The following is a 21,647-nucleotide window of genomic DNA, read 5'->3' on the forward strand; positions in this document are numbered from 1 at the left end:
ATAGTACGTCATACATGCTTCCCATTACAGGGAGATAGGCTTTTTCATTTTGTTATCGGGGTCCTACTGTGATGCGTGGAACTGCAGCTTCCTGTAGCATTGCTTTCCCTATGTTCTGCCCTGCCATTACTGACAATTTTTCAACTAGCATGCTATAGAGCAGGCATTCCCAACCGCTGTCCTCAAGGCACACCAGCAGTGCAGGTTTTAGTGATATCCAAGCTTCAACACAGATGGTTAAATCAAAATAACTGAGGTACTAATTAAGTCACCTGTGTTCAAGCCTGGATATCACTAAAACCTGGACTGTTAGCGTGCCTTGAGGACCTAGGTTGGGAATGCCTGCTATAGAGGAATTCCTTGAGTAGTCTAATCTCCTAGATTTTGGATGACTTCATGATTTTCTGGCGCTTCAAAGCATCCACTGTGCAAATATGTTCCCTCCCCTAAAGCCAAAATGCTCTTCATTGTCTGTGTTCTGTCATTTGTCCAATCAGTGTATGTATGTATACATGTTTGTGTGTGTATGTGTGTATATATACATATATATATATGTATGTGTGTGTGTATATATATATATATATATATATATATATATATAATGTGTGTGTGTGTATGCATACATGCTGTAGAATCCGCACTCCCAACTATAATAGTTTTAAAAAAATTCAATTTCACATGGTTATAATATGTGCATGTAAATACCACGGTGTGCTTTTTTTTTTTTTTTTGCGGTGGATTACATTTAGGGGTATTTCACACTTTTGCCAAAGTAGGATCTTTTTTTAGCGTTCATGTGATGGGGAACATACTCTACCTCTGTTTTCCATATTTTACACTATATTCACTTATATAATAAACAAGCTATATCAAGTTAATTTTAGTAAACTAATTAAAGAAACTGTCACACAACTTAAAGAAATGGACTGGCCATAACATAATTAGGTTTATGGTGTATGTATATATATGTGTATATATATATATATATATATATATATATGTATGTATGTATGTGTATGTATATATATATATATATATATATATATATATATATATATATATATATATATATATATATATATATATGTGTGTGATTCAGTCACCAGGAGTGCGGCACGTATATGATTGATTCATCACGGGGGCACCCGGTGCGGTATTCTACTCTAAAGGAGAGCCGGATCACATGGACATTGTGTGTGTGTGTATATGTATGTGTATATATATATATATATATATATATACAATTCGTATAACCGGCACTCACACTTCCTGTAATACTGCCGCGGTGCTCATTCCATAATGTGTAAAAGTTCCAACATACGGCACTCAGCGGGCTTAATCATCCGAAATAAATCACAATGCAGGCAGCATAAGCTTTGCAACGTTTCGGCACTTTATTTGCCTTCGTCATGGTTATGCTGCTTGACGAAGGCAAATAAAGTGCCCGTTGGGGGCCCGTCTCAAATATTTCAGCAATCAGTGGGCTCGCTCACGGGTGGATCCTGGATCTTTCAAATAGTATCTCAGGGGTACAAGCTGGAATTCGAGCCGTCTCCCCCCCGCCGTTTCCTCAAATCTGCCTTACCAACCACTCCCTCAGGCAGGGAGGCAGTGTTACAGGCAATTCACAAGCTGTATTCACAACAGGTGATAGTAAAGGTGCCCCTACTTCAACAAGGACTGGGTTACTATTCCACAATGTTTGTGGTACTGAAACCGGACGGTTCGGTGAGACCCATTTTAAATTTGAAATCCTTGAACACATATATAAAAAAATTAAAGTTCAAGATGGAATCGCTCAGGGCGATTATTGCAAGCCTAGACGAGCGGGATTACATGGTATCACTGGACATCAAGGTTGCTTACCTGCATGTCCCCATTTACCATCCTCACCAGGAGTACCTCAGATTTGTGGTACAGGATTGTCATTACCAATTCCAGAAGTTGCCGTTCGGTCTATCCACGGCTCCGAGGGTCTTTACCAAGGTAATGGCCGAAATGATGATACTCCTTCGAAAGAAGGGAGTTTTAATTATCCCGTACCTGGACGATCTCCCTATAAAGGCGAGGTCCAGGGAGCAGTTGTTGGTCGGGGTAGCACTATCTCGGGAGGTGCTACAACAGCACGGCTGGGTTCTAAATATTCCAAAGTCACATCTAATCCCTACGACACGTCTACTGTTCCTGGGGATGGTTCTGGACACAGAACAGAAAAAAGTGTTTCTCCCGGAGGAGAAGGCCAAGGAGCTGTCATCTCTAGTCAGAGGCCTCCTAAAACCAAAACAGGTGTCGGTGCATCACTGCACGTGGATCCTGGGAAAGATGGTAGCTTCCTACGAAGCAATTCCATTCGGCAGGTTCCATGCAAGAACCTTTCAGTGGGACCTATTGGACAAGTGGTCCGGATCGCATCTTCAGATGCATCGGCTGATAACCCTGTCTCCAAGGACCAGGGTGTCTCTGCTGTGGTGGCTGCAGAGTGCTCATCTTCAAGAGGGCCGCAGATTCGGCATACAGGACTGGGTCCTGGTGACCACGGATGCCAGCCTTCGAGGCTGGGGGGCAGTCACACAGGGAAGAAACTTCCAAGGACTATGGTCAAGTCAGGAGACTTCCCTGCACATAAATATTCTGGAACTGAGGGCCATTTACAATGCCCTAAGTCAGGCAAAACCCCTGCTTCAAAACCAGCCGGTACTGATCCAGTCAGACAACATCACGGCGGTCGCCCATGTAAACCGACAGGGCGGCACGAGAAGCAGGACGGCGATGGCAGAAGCCACAAGGATTCTCCGATGGGCGGAAAATCACGTGTTAGCACTGTCAGCAGTGTTCATTCCGGGAGTGGACAACTGGGAAGCAGACTTCCTCAGCAGGCACGACCTCCACCCGGGAGAGTGGGGACTTCATCCAGAAGTCTTCCAAATGCTTGTAAACCGTTGGGAAAGGCCACAGGTGGACATGATGGCGTCCAGCCTAAACAAAAAGCTAGAAAGATATTGCGCCAGGTCGAGAGACCCTCAGGCGATAGCTGTGGACGCTCTAGTGACACCGTGGGTGTACCGGTCGGTTTATGTGTTCCCTCCTCTTCCTCTCATACCAAAGGTACTGAGGATAATAAGGGGAAGAGGAGTAAGAACTATACTCATTGTTCCGGATTGGCTAAGAAGAGCTTGGTACCCGGAACTTCAAGAAATGATCTCAGAGGACCCATGGCCTCTGCCGCTCAGACAGGACCTGCTACAGCAGGGGCCCTGTCTGTTCCAAGACTTACCGCGGCTGCGTTTGACGGCATGGCGGTTGAACACCGGATCCTGAAGGAAAAGGGCATTCCGGAGGAAGTCATTCCTACGCTGATTAAAGCTAGGAAAGAAGTGAACGCAAACCATTATCACCGCATTTGGCGAAAATATGTTGCGTGGTGTGAGGCCAGGAAGGCCCCAACGGAGGAATTTCAGCTAGGTCGATTTCTGCACTTCCTGCAGTCAGGGGTGACTATGGGCCTAAAATTGGGTTCCATTAAGGTCCAGATTTCGGCTCTATCGATTTTCTTCCAGAGAGAACTGGCTTCACTACCTGAAGTTCAGACTTTTGTTAAGGGAGTGCTGCATATTCAGCCGCCTTTTGTGCCTCCAGTGGCACCTTGGGATCTCAACGTGGTGTTGGATTTCCTAAAGTCACATTGGTTTGAGCCACTAAAAACCGTGTATTTGAAATATCTCACGTGGAAAGTGGTCTTGTTGTTGGCCTTGGCTTCGGCCCGACGTGTATCAGAATTGGCGGCTTTGTCATGTAAAAGCCCTTATCTGATTTTCCATATGGATAGGGCAGAATTGAGGACTCGTCCCCAGTTTCTCCCTAAAGTGGTATCAGCTTTTCATCTGAACCAACCTATCGTGGTGCCTGCGGCTACTAAAGACTTGGAGGCTTCCAAGTTGTTGGACGTAGTCAGGGCCCTGAAAGTCTATGTTTCCAGGACAGCTGGAGTCAGAAAGACTGACTCGCTATTTATCCTGTATGCGCCCAACAAGTTGGGTGCACCTGCTTCAAAGCAGACTATTGCTCGCTGGATCTGTAGTACGATTCAGCTTGCACATTCTGCGGCTGGACTGCCGCATCCTAAATCAGTGAAAGCCCATTCCACGAGGAAGGTGGGCTCTTCTTGGGCGGCTGCCCGAGGGGTCTCGGCTCTACAACTTTGCCGAGCAGCTACTTGGTCGGGGTCAAACACATTTGCAAAATTCTACAAGTTTGACACCCTGGCTGAGGAGGACCTAGAGTTTGCCCATTCGGTGCTGCAGAGTCATCCGCACTCTCCCGCCCGTTTGGGAGCTTTGGTATAATCCCCATGGTCCTTACGGTTACCCAGCATCCACTTAGGACGTCAGAGAAAATAAGAATTTACTCACCGGTAATTCTATTTCTCGTAGTCCGTAGTGGATGCTGGGCGCCCATCCCAAGTGCGGATTGTCTGCAATACTTGTATATAGTTATTGTTTAACTAAAGGGTTATTGTTGAGCCATCTGTTGAGAGGCTCAGTTGTTATCATACTGTTAACTGGGTATTGTATCACGAGTTATACGGTGTGGCTGGTATGAGTCTTACCCGGGATTCAAAATCCTTCCTTATTGTGTCAGCTCTTCCGGGCACAGTATCCTAACTGAAGTCTGGAGGAGGGTCATTGTGGGAGGAGCCAGTGCACACCAGTAGTCTAAAGCTTTCTTTATAGTTGTGCCCAGTCTCCTGCGGAGCCGCTATTCCCCATGGTCCTTACGGAGTCCCAGCATCCACTACGGACTACGAGAAATAGAATTACCGGTGAGTAAATTCTTATTTTTTCTCTGTGATTTAGTCACCATATCTCTCCTTTATCTCTGCTGGTGCTGACTACACTGCGCAGGGGTTTGGGTTTAGCGATATAGTGCTGCTAATAATTGTACTGTGTTACCTCATACTGCAAGTTATATCATGTCTGCTTCTGAGGGTAACGGTTCTGGGGCGGAACACACTGCTGGTGTTGCTGAAGCCACAGGCACAAATGGGGAGAATATAGCAGCTGTGGGCTCTGGTTCTGGGGGCTCCTTCCCCCCAGTGGGACTGTGGCAACGGAGGTACATACTGACCCTCCGTGGGCCGCTTTTTCCACGCTTCTGCATACGCTAGTTCATAAACTAACACCCCCTATGTGACCTCTAATGCCGGTACAACCGTATGTGGTCCCTGCAGCTAACCCGCTGTGGGCGGACGATTTATCTGCTCAATTAAAGAAGTTGAACCAGTCCCTGACTACTTAAAAGTATGACCAACGCTCGCCTAAGTCCAGGAGGTCCTCTAAGCGAGCGCTCGTCTCCTCACAATCCACTGCTGTCACTGACACCTCGCCTGATGAAGACAGCACATACACTGACCCCACAGGTTCTGACTCGGATACGGCTGATGGGGAGGGTAGTTCACATGTGGATGTTCCTGATCTTTTGGAGGCTATTAAATTAATTCTGCAGATTACGGATGATCCCGAGCCATCCGTTCCTCCTAAGAAACCAGATAGGTTCAAGCGTCCGAAGGTGATTAAACAAGTTTTACCTCACTCTGACCACCTAGTGGATATACGTCAGGAACCCTGACAAAGCACGGGTACGAAGTTTGTGCCTCAAAAGAAGATGCTGGCTCGCTATCCCCTCGCGCCATAGCTGTCTAAGAATTGGGAAACGCCTCCTCCAGTAGACTCACATGTGGCTAGGATGGTGGTTTCCTCAGCTCTACCTGTCACTACCGTCGCGTCTCTAAAAGAGCCTACGGATAAACGTGTCGAGGGTTGTCTAAAAGCGATTTACACCCTCACGGGTGCTGCACAAAGGCCCACTATTGCAGCTACATGGGCGGCAGAGACTATTGAAGCATGGGCCTTGGAGTTAGAGGCTGAAATTTCCTCTGACCATGCTAGACAATGCTTGTCATATATTGTCACAGCTTCTCGCTACATTAAAGAGGCGGCTTCTGATGCCGGTATCCTAGCAGCCAAGGCCTCTACTACGTCAGTCCTGGCTCGCAGGATATTGTGGCTGAGATCCTGGTCTGTGGATCTGGACTCTAGAAAAACTCTGGAGGTACTCCCTTTCAAGGGGGATATTCTGTTTGGGGAGGACTTAAATAAGATAGTGGCTGACTTGGCTACTGCCAAAACTGCCTGTCTGCCTAATACAGCTCCTTCTGTGTCGAAGGCCAAAGGCACGTCCTTTCGCCCCTTTCGTCCTTCAGGTAAAGCAAAAGGTCAGGTGTACCATAAGCAGGCCCGCACTTCCAAACCTGGTAAGCCAAAGCCCAAAAGAGCCTGGGCTGCCCGTCAGCCAGCAGCCAAGACCGATAAGCCTGCCGCATGACGGGGCTGGCCTCCCCCTGGGGGATCGGCTTCTAGGGTATACCCAGGAATGGTTGAAGACCACTTCAGATGCCTGGGTATGGGAAGTCGTCACTCGAGGTTACGCCATAGCCTTCAAAAACCGACCCCCTTATCGATTTTGCCAGACAGACGTCCCGTTGGACCAGACAAAGGCAAACACTCTGCATTCGGTGGTACAGACCCTCCTGGATACAGGAGTCGTAGTACAGGTGCCTCTTGCTCAGAGGGGCCGGGAGTACTATTCTCCACTGTTTCTAGTCCCGAAACCGAATGGGTCCTCCCGGCCCATTCTCAACCTCAAGGCACTGGACAAGATTGTGAAGTTTTCCAAGTGCCGTATGGAAACCCTTCGCTCTATAGTTCTGGCCTTGGAACCTGGGGACTACATGGTCTCCCTGGACATACAGAATGCTTACCTGCATATTCCTATAGCAGTGTCACATCAACAATACCTGAGGTTCGCTATTGGCAACCTCCATTACCAGTTTCGGGCGTTACCTTTTGGTTTAACAACGGCTCCGTGAGTCTTCACCAAAGTTATGGCGGTGATGACGGTGGTAGTCCGCCGTCAAGGGGTCAGGATACTGCCGTATCTGGACGACTTGTTAATCCTGGCAAATTCCCCAGATCTTCTCCTGCGTCATCTGGATATGACGGTCCGGTTTCTACAAGCCCACGGGTGGCTCATCAACTGGAAGAAATCCTCCCTGGTCCCTGCTCAGAGCATGGTGCATCTGGGAGCACTGTTGGACACTCACAACCAGAGGTTGTTCTTGTCTCAGGAAAAAGTCCTGAAACTTCAGGACAGGATTTGTTGCTTCCTTTCTCGTCCGCAAGTGTCGATACATTCGGCAATGCAGGTGCTGGGCCTCATGGTGTCAGCATTCGACATGGTGGAGTATGCTCAATTCCATTCTCGCCCCCTCCAGAAGCTAATTCTAGCCAAGTGGGACGGCCTGCCTCACCGGATCAGGTCTCACATGATCTCTTTGACTCCGGAGGTCCGTCTGTCGCTGCTCTGGTGGCTCCTGGACCGACAATTGTGCAGAGGCCGTCCCTTCTGGTTATCCAACTGGGTCCTGTTGACGACAGATGCCAATCTAAGAGGTTGGGGCGCGGTGCTGGAGCAGCACTCCTTGCAGGGTCGGTGGACCAAGGAGGAATCTCTCCTCTCGATCAACATTCTGGAATTGCGGGCGATCTTCAATGCGTTGAACCTAGCCCAGCATTTGATTCAGAACCGTCCTGTTCAAGTACAGTCGGACAACGCCACCACAGTGGCTTACATAAATCATCAAGGCGGCACTCAAAGCCGTTGGGCAATGAAGTAAGCCTCACGGATTCTACGTTGGGCAGAACGCCATCTACCGGCAATATCGGCAATATTCATTCCGGGAGTCCTGAATTGGGAAACGGACTTTCTCAGTCGTCTGGACGTGCATGCCGGCGAGTGGGGCCTCCATCCAGAAGTGTTTCAACTCCTAGTGGAAAGGTGGGGTCTTCCAGATGTGGAACTGATGGCGTCTCGACACAATCACAAGGTTCCGGTCTTCGGAGCAAGGACAAGGGATCCTCAAGCAGCATTCGTGGATGCGCTGGCAGTGCTGTGGAGGTTTCGGCTGCCGTACGTGTTCCCTCCGGTGTCACTCCAGCCCAGGGTAATTCGGAAGTTCAAGCAAGGAAAAGGAAATCTGCTTCTCATAGCTCCGGTGTGGCCCAGACGGCATTGGTTCTCAGACCTGCAAGGCCTATCGCCAGAGCGTCCACTTCTACTTCCACAATGCCCAGACCTCCTCGTTCAGGGCCCCTGTGTCTACCAGGACCTAGTCCGGCTGACTTTGACGGCGTGGCTCTTGAAGCTTCCGTCTTAAGAGCTAGGGGTTTTTCTGAAGAGGTCATTAAAACTATGTTTTGGAGGCGTTGCAGGAGCCTCCATTTGAACCTCTTGGTTCAGCTGACCTTAAGTGGCTTTCCCTTAAGGTGGTGTTCTTGCTGGCTCTTCCCTTTGCTAGAAGAGTGTCTGATTTGGGTGCCTTGTCTTGTAGTTCCCCATATCTGATTTTTCACCGTGACCGGGTGGTTCTTAGGACTCGTCCCGGATATTTACCTAAGGTGGTTTCTTCGTTCCACCTTAATCAGGAGATTGTGGTTCCAGCTTTTGTCTCCCAAAGAGCGGTCTTTGGATGTGGTACAGGCTCTCCGTATCTATGTGAAGAGAACTGCTTCTATTCGAAAGTCTGATTTTCTCTTTGTTTTGTTTGGATTTCACAAACGTGGCTGGCCTGCTCACAAGCAGACCCTGGCCAGGTGGATTAGAATGGTGATTGCGCATGCTTATGTGAAGGCTGGTCTATCAGCTCCTGTTCACATTACGGCCCATTCTACTCGGTCTTTTGGACCTTCTTGGGCGGCCCAACGTGGTGCGACCCTTGACCAAATTGTGCAAGGCGGCTACGTGGTCCTCCAGGAATACGTTCATAAGGTTCTATGCCTTCGATACTGCCGCTTCCCAGGATGCTTCCTTTGGACGCCGGGTTCTTGTGCCCGCTACAGTGCATCCCCTCCCATAAGGAACTGCTTTAGGACATCCCTATTGTCCAGACTTGTGGAGCCCAGTGTACCCCGCAGCAGAAAATGAGTTTTATGGTAAGAACTTACCCTTGTTAAAACTCTTTCTGCGAGGTACACTGGGCTCCACAAGGCGCCCACCCTGACGCACTTAGCTTCTTTGGGTTGATATGGCATTAGCCGCTGACACTTCTCTTGTCGTGAGAGTGTGGTGTATGTGGCTACTAACCGTTGTTGTCTCTTTTCTTGCTACTGCATTGGGCTCGTTAACTAAACTGAGCTCCTGTGCTGGTAGGCGGGGTGATATAGGAGGCGGCGCTGTGCATTCTGGGAACAGTCAAAGCTTTGAGCCTGTTGGTGCCTCGGATCAAGATCCTACTCTACACCCCATTGTCCAGACTTGTGGAGCCCAGTGTACCTCGCAGAAAGAGTTTTAACAAGTTTTAAAAAAGGATGGACAGGGAAGCCACTAACTTTTTTTTTAAATATTAATTTGCTTATTTTGTAAATGTTTGTATATGTTGTAATGATCGTGGCATTCTGGAAATGGTTTTGGTTTGTAATGTTGAACATCTTGCACCCAAAGAGAACAGCATTGCCTACCCCTGATTTAGGATACGTTTTTGGTCTGTTGAAAAAACTTGGAGACAAAATTATTGACTCCTTATAGTGTCAAAACACATCCCTGTCACTTAACAAAACATGAGGCGTTTGGCATTGTGTTTACTCACAGTTGACGCCACACTGTACTGTCCTAAATTAGTCAATTTCTGCAGGTGGTGATATAAAGAGGCTTGATTCAACAAGGTTATTGCCTGGAAGTCTGTTGTATGTAGGAACATATACCCAGGATCATAGCTTTCTTTTAACTATTTTCCTTTCTGTTAGGACTCCTGAAATGTTTACATCTGGATATAGATATTAGTAGCTTTTATTTAACAGACTTTGATTCACTGTTCAGAAGTTACACATTTGTTATACTGATAGTTAATAAAGTTGAGGATTGTTGGTACTTCTCTTATGCTGTAGCACATTATATATAAACTTTATTTCCTTTTACTTATTAAGGTCTGGAAGCTTTCTGTGATGATCCTGTTTTAGTGAAGGCTGTAGAGGCTAAAGCCTGTGGTAAAATACTTGTTGTTGAAATACTGGAAAAGACAGAAAAACCGCTTGTTGTATTGTATGATACATCAGGTGATGATGATATAAACATAAACGCTATCTGTCTAAGAGAGTTATGTGACCGTTCTCTGAGTATACAATTGAAGGTAAGCAACTTAGACCTCCTGGTAGCAGTATAGCTTCAAGTGATATCTCTGCTTAGAAATGTGCCAGTTATGAAAACCAGTGTAATTACTACCCCCTAACAGTACACATGCATTATAGGGCATAGACCCAGGCATTTAGTTGGATATTTATTAGCTCTTCCTTTCTGATCAAATACCCAGGTTTGACGTTAAGCTACCAGTATTTATTTATTTTTTGCATTAATGAATGGAGGTCACCCCACCTAATATAGGGAAGAGGTCTCGCTTGATCTAGAAAATTCTGAATTGTCACTATCAACTTTAATAAAATAGGTGTACAAAATGTGTTTTGCTTAGATAGGAGGATACTCTGTGGGAAGTTATTAGCAAACTTTCCAAAAGAATAAATACTATGAAGTCTTTTGCACCATTTACTGTATTCCGGTATCTTGGCTTTACGTTAACAGGTGGTGGCGGAGTCCAGTGGTTGTACACTGCACATGGTAGCTGTCACATAGTGGTATTGCAGTAGTGAAGTCTGAAGCTTCAAATTACCTTTTGCATACTGTAATAGAAATAAGCCACTTTAGTAAATGCAATGATTGGTGGTCCATTTATAGTCTAGGAAAAAAATACATGAATTCATCATATGACTGTCTTGCAAAATGCTGTAACCTTCTGTTTACTCTGCAGAGGAGTAATATGTACTTCTAGAACTATTGGCATACGTAAAACATCTGTAAATTGTAAAGGTGCCCATACACTACTGCATTTTTGGCCAATTTCATCCGATTCCGACGTTTCTGGACGATAAATCGGATGAAAACTCTGAAATCGCAGGTGTTTTACCTCCGATCCGATGCGCGTCCCTTGGGCATCGTATCGGAGCCGGAGATTGCAAGTACTGCACTATAGATATATGCCGGGCGGTTCAGGGGAAATCTTATGCGACTTCTCCCTTGGAGTGTATGGCCACCTTGACAGACATTCAGTTCATGATGAAATTAATTTGCTTAGCAACCTTTTGAACAACAATGTTAAATGTATCACTGAACATGATAACTGCCAAGGATTTGTATTCTGTCGATGGTTATTACCTTTTTCCCTTGGTTTGCATCAGACTGCAAGTAATTATTGACTCATTCTTCAGTTTCTTTACTTTCTCATGGGCTACCTTGGCGTCAACTGCCACGTAGCGCATAATTTATTGCAAGTGGATGACGTAGCAAACAGACTGTCTGTCAGCCTGACACACATATGCTGATGCACAAATTTTCAGGTGTAGGCTTACTGTTGAGAGACTGTGCTGAAAACTAAACCTATGTTGCTTTTCTTTAGGTGAATTGTTCGTACGCAAATGTAATTGTAACAAATGTTTGTTCTGATGGTACCGTATATTGCCAGCTCCCATCAAAGGGCCTCACCCAACTAAAGGAGACATTGCAGAAAATTGAAAACCACTTCAACACAAAGGTATGCCAAGAAGTTGTTACATGGAACAGTTTGATGAATACATACCAGTTCTATCAACAACACTGCTAAACTAATATGAAACATATATTTTACACACACAATTCAGTAATCTAGTTTCAGGAAATCAATTGATGGGATTTTTATTTCTCTTAATAAATATTAAAAGCTTTTAAAAAAAAAAAATAAATACATAAAGATTGTTAAACAAAGAAAAGTATCCATGCTGCTAATAGTGGCAAATATGTCATGTATGTAAAAATGATCAAATCTAAGTGCATTAAATAACAGTACATTAAATAAAAAAGCTTCTAGTTCCTGTATTTAACATAGTGATGTAATTCGAACTAAACAAGCCCTAAACTTTAAAAATGAAAACAATAAGAACTGCTCTGAAATATGTAAGAAAAACAATAGTAATAAAATTGAATAATCAAATGATAAATGTCTCGCTGGTAAGGTAGTCAGTTAAGAAACGTGTATAAAAACACTGATATTACCGGAAATTCTGCTTTTAATACTGTGTCTCAAAAATCTGTGTGTGCCAGAATGTCACCAAAACTACATGTCCCAGAATGCACTGCAGGTTAAGCTAAGGAACGCTGTAATATTACCAGAGAATCTGGCTTTAATGCTGTGTCACAAAATGTCAGGTGGCCACCCAGTTAGTTTATCTGCTCTTGCTGCTTTCAGCTATGGTATTGCTGCGATCGCTTCCCGGCCTTTTGGCTAAGATCAAGTGTAGTACCTGCTCGAGGGAAACATTTGGTGGAGTACCTGTTCTTACACTAGGAGCGTGACAGGTTCCTAGTGTGGAATGGAGAAACACCTTGTGGAGTACCATGCTGGGGTGTGGCAATGCCTCTGGTCGAGAGTGGAGAAAAACTGGGCTTAGTATCCGCTACCTTCTTAGGGGTTGAAATATGACCCCTTTTGTGGAGCAGGAACGGCCTGGTCTAGTATCTACTCTCGTACTAGGGGTTGACCCTGGCACAGAGTGGGTATGAAGCTTGGTCTGGCTGAGAGGTCGGGAGCAGCTCGAAGCTCGAGGTGTTGTGTGCCCCTGGAACTGGAAGGGACAGGGGTGCTGGAAATGCACTGGGGATTTGGACCACCAATGCACGAAGGCACTTTAGCACTTAACACTTCAACCCTTCCTGTCTGCACCCACTTTCCTTTGCCCTGGCCTTCTGGCTAGGGCAAGGATAATTTTTTATACCCCCCACCCTGGCCTTCAGGCTGGGGCTTATTTATTTATTCACGCACGTGTTTTGCACTTTTGCACTACACAAGCGCTTATTTATGTTTTTTAGTTTGTCACGTCACGGTTTTTTGTTCGGGGTTTAGGCGCTTCGGCAAGGGGGGGACCCACAGTCCCTTTTTCCCCTCAGTAGGCCTTTTGGCTCTGAGGGGTTGGGGAGTAACGAGGCCCTTCTCCTTTTGGAGAGGGTCCAAGAACCTACGCTGCCCAGCACGTTTGGCACAGACACTGGGTGATGAAGCCACGCACCTCGGGCTTCAAGTAAAAAAACAAAAATTGCTGTGATCCTGGTGTTTCAGGCGCGCCTCCACAATTGTTTCGGCTTTACTTTGCAATTAGAGGCTCCAGTTAGTGGCTCCAGTAAATTAGGACACCCTTCTAAAAACTAAATGGTGTTTATATTATTTTATAGCACACTTCGACTTAGCTTAATAAGTACAATTTACAATCAATGAATAATACATAAAAGAATCCCTCATCTGATGTACATTTCACCCTTTTGTTGGAAATATCCACAATTTCATATACAGGGTGGGTCCAGTGAACTGTTACCCTACGCGACCCCTCTCCAAGAGAGGGCCTGCATCATCTGCACTGACGCAGCTGCACTGCGCGTCCCCAAATAGAAATGGCCCTGTCCTGGGGCCACACAGGGGCAGGTCTGATGGGCTGGACGGCTGCGCACAACCTATGTGGCACCCTCTGTACGGGGAGAGAGCGGGTAATGCCGGAGTTTTGTACCGCCCTCCCACCAGCACCCCCAAACCCCCCCCCCCATGAGGGGAAGCAGAGCTCGGGCCTCCCATTCCTGGGCACAGTTCTTCCTGGTCCTGAACCCGACAGAGGAGAAAGTTCCGGTGCACAGAGCAGTGAATGGCCGGAGAGACTGTACCCCCCTACCCCTGTGTGTGTGACATGGTGTTGCTCCATGTATGACAGTGTACACCCCCTACCCCTGTGTGTGACACCCCGTACCCCCCTACCCCTGTGTGTGTGACAAACTTTTCCTCCCTGTGTGTGTTTGTGGCATCTTGTATCCCGACACTACGTGTGTGTGTGTGTGTGTGTGTGTGTCATCCTTTGCCGCCTCTCTCTGTAGAAGGGAGGGCCCTTTCAAAGTTTTGCTGTGGGACCCACAAAGTTCTAGTTTCGCCCCTGCCCTGAGTCCTCCCATATTGAGACCAGTAGTATCTGCACCAGTGGGTTATCAGCCTGCTACATCTGCGTCTCCTCTCTGACAGCTGTCACAAACCACCACCCAAACCTAGACACACGCACAGAGCACCACAGTAGTAGAGGTCGTTGCAGGGAGCCAGTCTGGTCCAGACCATTTTGGCTTTCACCCAAATCCAATCCTAGTGTAACCCAGGCACATATACTACTGATCTCTCCTAGCGTATATTTGACAAATACACCACTGTTCTCTCATGATGTAACCTAGGTGCATATACTACTTATACTATACAATATACATTATTGTTTGCAGTTTGAAGTGGGCAGCAGGGAAGGAATTTTTACAAACTGAGCGGTACTAATGTGGCCGCCATCATATAATCATCTTTTCTCATACTTCCTAGAGTATGCTGGGGTCCACTTCAGTACCATGGGGTATAGACTGTTCCGCAGGAGCCATGAGCACTTTAAGACTTTTTCAGAGTGTGAACTGGCTCCTCCCTCTATGCCCCTCCTCCAGACCTCAGTTTAGAAAATGTGCCCAGGCAGACTGGTCGCACTCTAGTAGAGCTCTACTGAGTTTCACTAAAATACTTTGTTAGGTTTTTTATTTTCAGGTAGGCTGCTGGCAACAGTCTCCCTGCTTCGTGGGACTGAGGGGGAAGAAGTAGGAACCAACTTCCTAAAGAGTTTCATGGCTCTGCTTCTGCTGACAGGACACCATTAGCTCCTGAAGGGTACTGAACACTAGCTGCGGCTATGTGCTCACTCCCACAGCATGCCGTCACCCCCCTAACAGAGCCAGAAGTCAGAAGACGGGTGAGTAGTATTACTGGAGGTCTGCAGAGAGGGATCTCCGGTCATCGTGACGGCTTAAGGTAGCACGCAGCGAGCGGGAACGCTGCGCGAACATGCTATCCATTACACAGTGCACTGCAGGGGGGGGGGCAGCGGCGCCGCCGCCCTAGGCAGCACGAAACCTCTCACTGGCAAAAGGTGGCATATGATGCTGTGGCACAGTCCTACACCCCCGCCAGTATAAATATCTAGTTCAATAGCTGAGGAAAAACGTGCCATTGCAGGGGGCGGGGCTTCTTCCTCAGGCAGCCAGCACACTGCTCAGCGCCATTTTCTTCCAGCAAAAATCAGGGGAAGAAACGCTTATCCTCCTCTCAACTTCTGATTTTAGTATCAGGGTGTAAAAAGGGGGGGGAGAGTGTATATTGTGGTACTATAACCTATTATTGGCAATATATATAGAGCGGAAAGTCTCTGTGTACAAAGTACACAACACAGGGATTTTTTCTTTAGGTGCGGAGTTGTGGACTGGCAATTATTTTCTGTGTCCATCTGACAGAGTTTACTGTGGGTCTGTCCCCTATAAGCCCCGGAGTGTCTGTGGTGTGATTGTGTACATATGTGACATGTCTGAGGCAGGGAGCTCTTCACCTGTGGGAGCCATTTTAGGGACACAGAGTTGTAATGTGGTGACGCTGCCGGCACACAAAGAGCCTGAATGGGTGAAAGAATGACATGATAGTGTGAATCATATCAGTAAGATATTGGATAAGTCTGAGTCTCATGCAGAAAACTGAAAATCTGTTGAAGATGTGATTTTTTTTTAAGAGTTCTGCCTTTCATCCACAGGGGACTCCTCTGAGTGACATAAACATTTGCACAAGTAGTACAAACTGATGTCGACACTAGTGATTCCAGGGGAATAGATCCAAAGTTAGCGAAAAATATTCAAAACATGTTTGTTGCTATAAAGGAGGTGTCAGAAGTTACGGAGCCCCCTCCTTTACCACAGGAGCAGGCTTACTTTAGTAAAGAAGTAATGTAACTTTCCCTCCACCTCATGAGCTGAACAGTCTCTTTGAGGGGGTCTGGTTTAACCCAAAAAGAAATTTCAGATTCCCAAAAGAATTCAGGCAGCTTACCCTTTTCCCTGCAGAGGACAGGAAAAGGTGAGAGGTCCCCCCCCTTTTTAGACAGTGCCTTGTCACGGTTAAATAAAAAGGTGTTTCTCCCTGCGTCTGGGACGGCTTCACTTAAGGATCCGGCAGACCGCAAGTTGGAGACTACGTTGTAATCTATTGATGTGGCCAATGGGACACTACTCAGGCTTACCATTGCCTGTGCGTGGGTGAGTAGTGCTATTGAAAAGTGGTCAGAAAACTTGTCATCAGACATTGACCCAATAGATAGAGACGAGATACTCCTAACGTTAGGTCATATCAAAGACGCTGCTGTGTACATGCTAGAAACCATGAAAGATAGTGGGCTCTTGGAATCAAGAGCTGCTACCATGGCAATCTCAGCACGGAGGGTGTGGATTCGCCAATGGAATGCTGACGCAGATTCCAAAGGAATGTGGAGGCTCTCCCGTACAAAGGTGAGGCCTTGTTTGGAGATGGGCTGGATACTTTAGTTTCTGCGGCTACCGCGGGTAAGTCGACATTCTTGCCTAATGCTCCTGCGTCGGCGAAAAAGACACATCACTCTCAGATGCAGTCCTTTCGGCCCAATAAATACAAAAAGGGTAAAGGTTCCCCTTTCTTTGCAAAAGGAAGGGGAAATAGGAAAATAAAAAGTCCACAGTGTCTCCAGGATCACAGGAGTAGAAATCAACCTCTGCTTCTGCCAAATCTTCAGCATGACGCTGGGGCTTCCTTGCGGGAGTCCGCTCAGGTGGGGGCACGTCTGAAACTCTTTAGTCACTTCTGGGTTCAATCTGGACTGGACCCGTGGGTCGTGCAGATAGTGTCCCAAGGGTACAAACTGGAGTTTCAAGACATTCCCCCAGGCCGATTTTTCAAATCGACCTTACCAGCTTCTATCCCGGACAGGGAAGTGGTAGCAGCAGCAATACAAAAATTGTGTCAGGATCAAGTCATTGTCTTGGTTCCCTTGTTACAACAAGGAGAAGGGTTTTATTCAAGCCTATTTGTAGTTCCGAAGCCGGACGGCTCGGTCAGACTGATTCTAAACCTGAAAACTCTGAATCTCTACCTGCAAAGGTTCAATTTCAAGATGGAATCTCTGAGGGCAGTGATTTCCAGTCTGGAGGAGGGGGAATTCATGGTGTCAGTGGGCATAAAAGATGCCTAGTTGCATGTTCCCATTTATCCTCCACATCAAGCTTATCTGAGATTCGCAGTGCAGGATTGAATTGTCATTACCAATTTCAGACATTGCCGTTCGGACTCTCCACGGCACCGAGGGTGTTCACCAAGGTGATGGCGGAGATGATGGTCCTCCTTCGATAGCAAGGAGTCAATATAATTCCTTACCTGGGCGATCTCCTGATAAAAGCGAGGTCCAGGGAAAGGTCGGTGCAGAACATTGCACTCTCCCTGACAGTACTTCAAAAACACGGTTGAATCATAAATTTTCCAAAGTCACAGTTGGAATCGACGACAAGGTTGTCCTTTCTGGGGATGATACTGGACACAGAAGTACAGATGGTATTTCTTCCAGTAGAAAAGGCTCTGGAAATCCAGATAATGGTCAAACAAATTCTGAAACCAACAAGAGTGTCTATTCATCGATGCATTCGGGTGTTGGGGAAGATGGTAGCGGCCTACGAGGCCATACAGTTTGGCCGATTCCATGCCAGAGTATTCCAGTGGGACCTATTGGACAAGTGGTCCGGATCCCATCTACACATGCATCAGAGGATAATCCTGTCATCCAAAGCCAGAATTTCGCTCCTGTGGTGGCTACACAGTTCTCACCTCCTAGAGGGACGCAGGTTCGGGATTCAGGACTGGGACCTAGTAACCACGGATGCAAGTCTCCGAGGCTGGGGAGCAGTCACACAGGGGGTGACCTTCCAAGGAAGATGATCAAGTCAAGAAACTTGTCTTCACATAAACGTTCTGGAGTTAAGAGTCATTTACAACGGCCTTCTACAAGTGGTACATCTTCTTCAAGATCAACCCGTACAGATCCAGTCGGACAATGTAACAGCAGTCGCGTACATAAACCGTCAGGGTGGAACGAAAAGCGGCAATGGCAGAGGTGTCAAAGATCCTCCTCTGGGCAGACATGTAAGAGCTCTGTCTGCAATTTTCATTCCGGGAGTGGACAACTGGGATGCAGACTTCCTCAGCAGACACGATCTCCATCTAGGAGAATGGGGCCTCCACCAAGAAGTCTTCGCGGAGGTGACAGGTCTTTGGGGAATTCCTCAAGTAGACATGATGGCATCTCGTCTCAACAAGAAGCTTCAGAGATATTGTTCCAGGTCGATAGAGCCTCAAACAATAGCGGTGGATGCACTAGTGACCCAGTGGGTGTTTCGGTCGGTATATGTCTTCCCTCCACTTCCACTCATTCCGAAAGTTCTCAAGATCATAAGAACAGGGGTTCGAGCGATCCTCATTGTCCCAGACTGGCCAAGGAGGGCTTGGTATCCAGATCTTCATGAGTGGCTCATAGAAGATCCTCGGCCTCTTCGCGAGAACCTGCTGCAGCAGGGGCCGTGCGTGTATCAAGACTTACCGTGGCTACGTTTGACGGCATGGCTGTTGAGCGCAGGATCCTAGCCCGAAAGGGTATTCCCAAAGAAATCATTCCCACTCTTATTCAGGCCAGGAAAGGAGTAACGTCTAGACATTACCACCGTATTTGGAGAAAATATGCGTCTTGGTATGAAACCAAGAAGGCTCCAACGGAAGAGTTTGTTAGGACGTTTTCTCCATTTTCTCCAGGCGGGTGTGAATGCGGACCTACGGTTGCGTTCAATCAAGGTCCAGATTTAGGCCTTGTCCGTTTTCTTTCAGAAACAATTGGCCTCCCTTTCAGAAGTTCAGACATTCGTGAAAGGGGTTCTGCGCATCCAACCTCGGTTTGTGCCTCCTGTGGCACCATGGGTGCTTAACGTGGTGTTGCAGTTCCTTCAATCGGATTGGTTTGAACCTCTCCAGGAGGAAGAGTTGAAGTTTCTCACTTGGAAAGTGGTCATTCTGTTGGCCTTGGCATCCGCAAGGAGGGTGTCTGAGTTAGGGGCCTTGTCTCACAAGAACACTTAGTTGATTTTCCATGAAGATAGGGCGGATTTAAGATCTCGTCCGCTATTTCTTACAAGGGTGGTTTCTTTTTTTCCATATAAACCAACCTTTTGTGGTGCCAGTGGCTACTGACACCTTCGCTGCTTCAAAGTATCTGGATGTGGTCAGGGCTTTGAGAATTTATGTTGTGAGAACAGCTTGGATACGGAAAACAGAGGCTCTGTTTGTCCTGTATGCTCCCAACAAGATTGGGTGTCCTGCTTCTAAGCAGACTATTGCGCGCTGGATCAGTGGTACGATTCAGCACGTTCATACCTCGGTGACTGCCCATTCTACTAGAAAGGTGGGCTCATCCTGGGCGGCTGCCCGGGGGGTTCTCGGCATTGCAACTTTGCCGAGCAGCTACTTGGTCAGGGACAAACACGTTTGCTAAGTTTTACAAGTTTGATACCTTGGCCGATGAGGACCTACAGTTTGGTCAGTCGGTGCTGCAGGGACATCCGCACTCTCCCGCCCGTAGTGGAGCTTTGGTATAACCCCATGGTACTGAAGTGGACCCCAGCATCCTCTAGGACGTATGAGAAAACAGGATTTTAATACCTACCGGTAAATCCTTTTCTCCTAGTCCGTAGAGGATGCTGGACACCCAGCCCAGTGCGTAATTTACCTGCAGTTGTTATTTTGTTGAAAATGTTTTCAGCACGTTTGCTGTAATATTCAAAACCGTTGGCATGTGTTTTGTTGAATGCCATGTTGTGCGGCATGGTTGAAGTGTGAGCTGATATTAATCTCACCATTAACTTAAAAGTAAATCCTTTCCTCGAAATGTCCATCTCCCTGGGCACAGTTCCTATACTGAGGTCTGGAGGAGGGGCATAGAGGGAGGAGCCAGTTCACACTCGGAAAAAGTCTTAAAGTGCCCATGGCTCCTGCGGAACAGTCTATACCCCATGGTACTGAAGTGGACCCCAGCATCCTCTACGGACTAGGAGAAAAGGATTTACCGGTAGGTATTAAAATCCTGTTTTAATGAATATCTAAACCGTAGATAATATTTATTTGTACTTTGCAAAATTACATGAGGTACTGTGACAATATAGCTTAGACTACAGGTAAATTTCTTTTACCTGTGTGCTCTTTAGAAGGCCAGCCCATTATGTAAATTGTAGTTTGGTTTGTCACATTTCACAATGACTATCTGCCAGTGTGAACAGAGGAAAGCTACTGTTCTGGACAACAGTTATATCTTTAGATGGCAGTCTGAGCAACCACCTAACTATGCAGACACTCCCTCCTCTAGTTGAGAAATATTGGGGTGTGCTCAAGCATGCTCTGAATTTATGCCTATGTCTCAGACCCTTTTTAGCTATGTAAATGAGACCCATTTTTTTTCCAGCAAAAGTATTAGACCTCCTATTTTATATTGCAAATTTGTTTTTGTGTGAATGTGCCATTCTAAATACCTGTTCATTCTGTCTGAACAATGAATAAAGTGCTCTAAGATTAAGATTACAGTCCTGCATTTTCGCTATGCAATTGATTTTTCATTTGATTAAAACTCTTGTTATGCCAATGTTTTTATCCAGTCTAATTTAAAATGTGGCATACTTGGAGACCTTAAAACCCGCATATTGATAAAATGAAAAATGATATATTTAAGTATAGAATGTTTCTTTTTAATCATTGTTTATTCTTGAATTTCACATGTTCTGTTCATTTTCATCTGCAGTATATTGTTGTGCTAGTGTTCCATCCTGAGGATGAAGTATTAGTTTTGTTGTGTATTATGCAACTTCATAAAAAAAATTTAATACTTGAGCATTTTCTTCTTTGTTCACTAGACTGTCACTTCAGATATATTTGTATCACTCCCATTCTGCGGAAAAATATGCCTATTCCAGAGCAAGGGGAAATGGGCACGTGTGGAGGTAAGATCTATTTCTATTTTTGCTTAGTTTAAATAATCCCTGCAATGGTCTGTACACTGGAAAATTTTTTAGAAATTGGTATATGGCTTAGAAAGTGTTAATACTTGACTGATGGTGTATACATTGAGTTTAATTGCAGATAACTTGCCTTAATGTTTAAATCTAAAGGAGAATGTACCTACTCCAAGTCAGTTCAATAAAAGTGATGATCTGTCAGAATCCGGTGAGGTGGGAGGTAATATAGGTACACCACTGATAATCCAGCGCCCTTGGTTCCAGCACTATGCTAGATTATTGGTGGTACATACAGCGGCAACCCAACAGTTTGCACCACCAACCCCTAATCCTAAACCTCCCGAAGCCTAACTCCCTTTCACAACCTGACTGAGCCCTCCTGCAGTCTGACTAGCCCCTGCAGCCTAATTCCCCCGGTTCCTGATGTCCGGATTTAAAGAGGTGCTGGTCCATCAGGTGTCGGATAATCGATGTTGTATCTGTGCTAGTTTCGGATAATCGATGTTGTACCTGTGCTATTTTTTTTTATTTTATTTCAGCTTTCTAACAACAAAGGGTATGGTATT

At 46.3% G+C, this 21,647-nt stretch overlaps 1 protein-coding gene across 1 annotated transcript in view; it reads left to right on the forward strand.

Annotated features, from left to right (window-relative positions):
- TDRD7 (tudor domain containing 7) overlaps nucleotides 1-21,647 on the forward strand; it is a 227,262-nt gene that overhangs the window by 147,662 nt on the left and 57,953 nt on the right. The window contains exons 10-12 of the mRNA XM_063914237.1: nucleotides 10,038-10,240; nucleotides 11,558-11,692; nucleotides 20,980-21,066. Coding sequence (XP_063770307.1) covers nucleotides 10,038-10,240; nucleotides 11,558-11,692; nucleotides 20,980-21,066 — 425 coding nt within the window. The remainder of the gene's footprint in view (nucleotides 1-10,037; nucleotides 10,241-11,557; nucleotides 11,693-20,979; nucleotides 21,067-21,647) is intronic.

Source organism: Pseudophryne corroboree, chromosome 1, assembly GCF_028390025.1.
Source record: "Pseudophryne corroboree isolate aPseCor3 chromosome 1, aPseCor3.hap2, whole genome shotgun sequence".
Lineage (NCBI taxonomy): Eukaryota > Metazoa > Chordata > Amphibia > Anura > Myobatrachidae > Pseudophryne > Pseudophryne corroboree.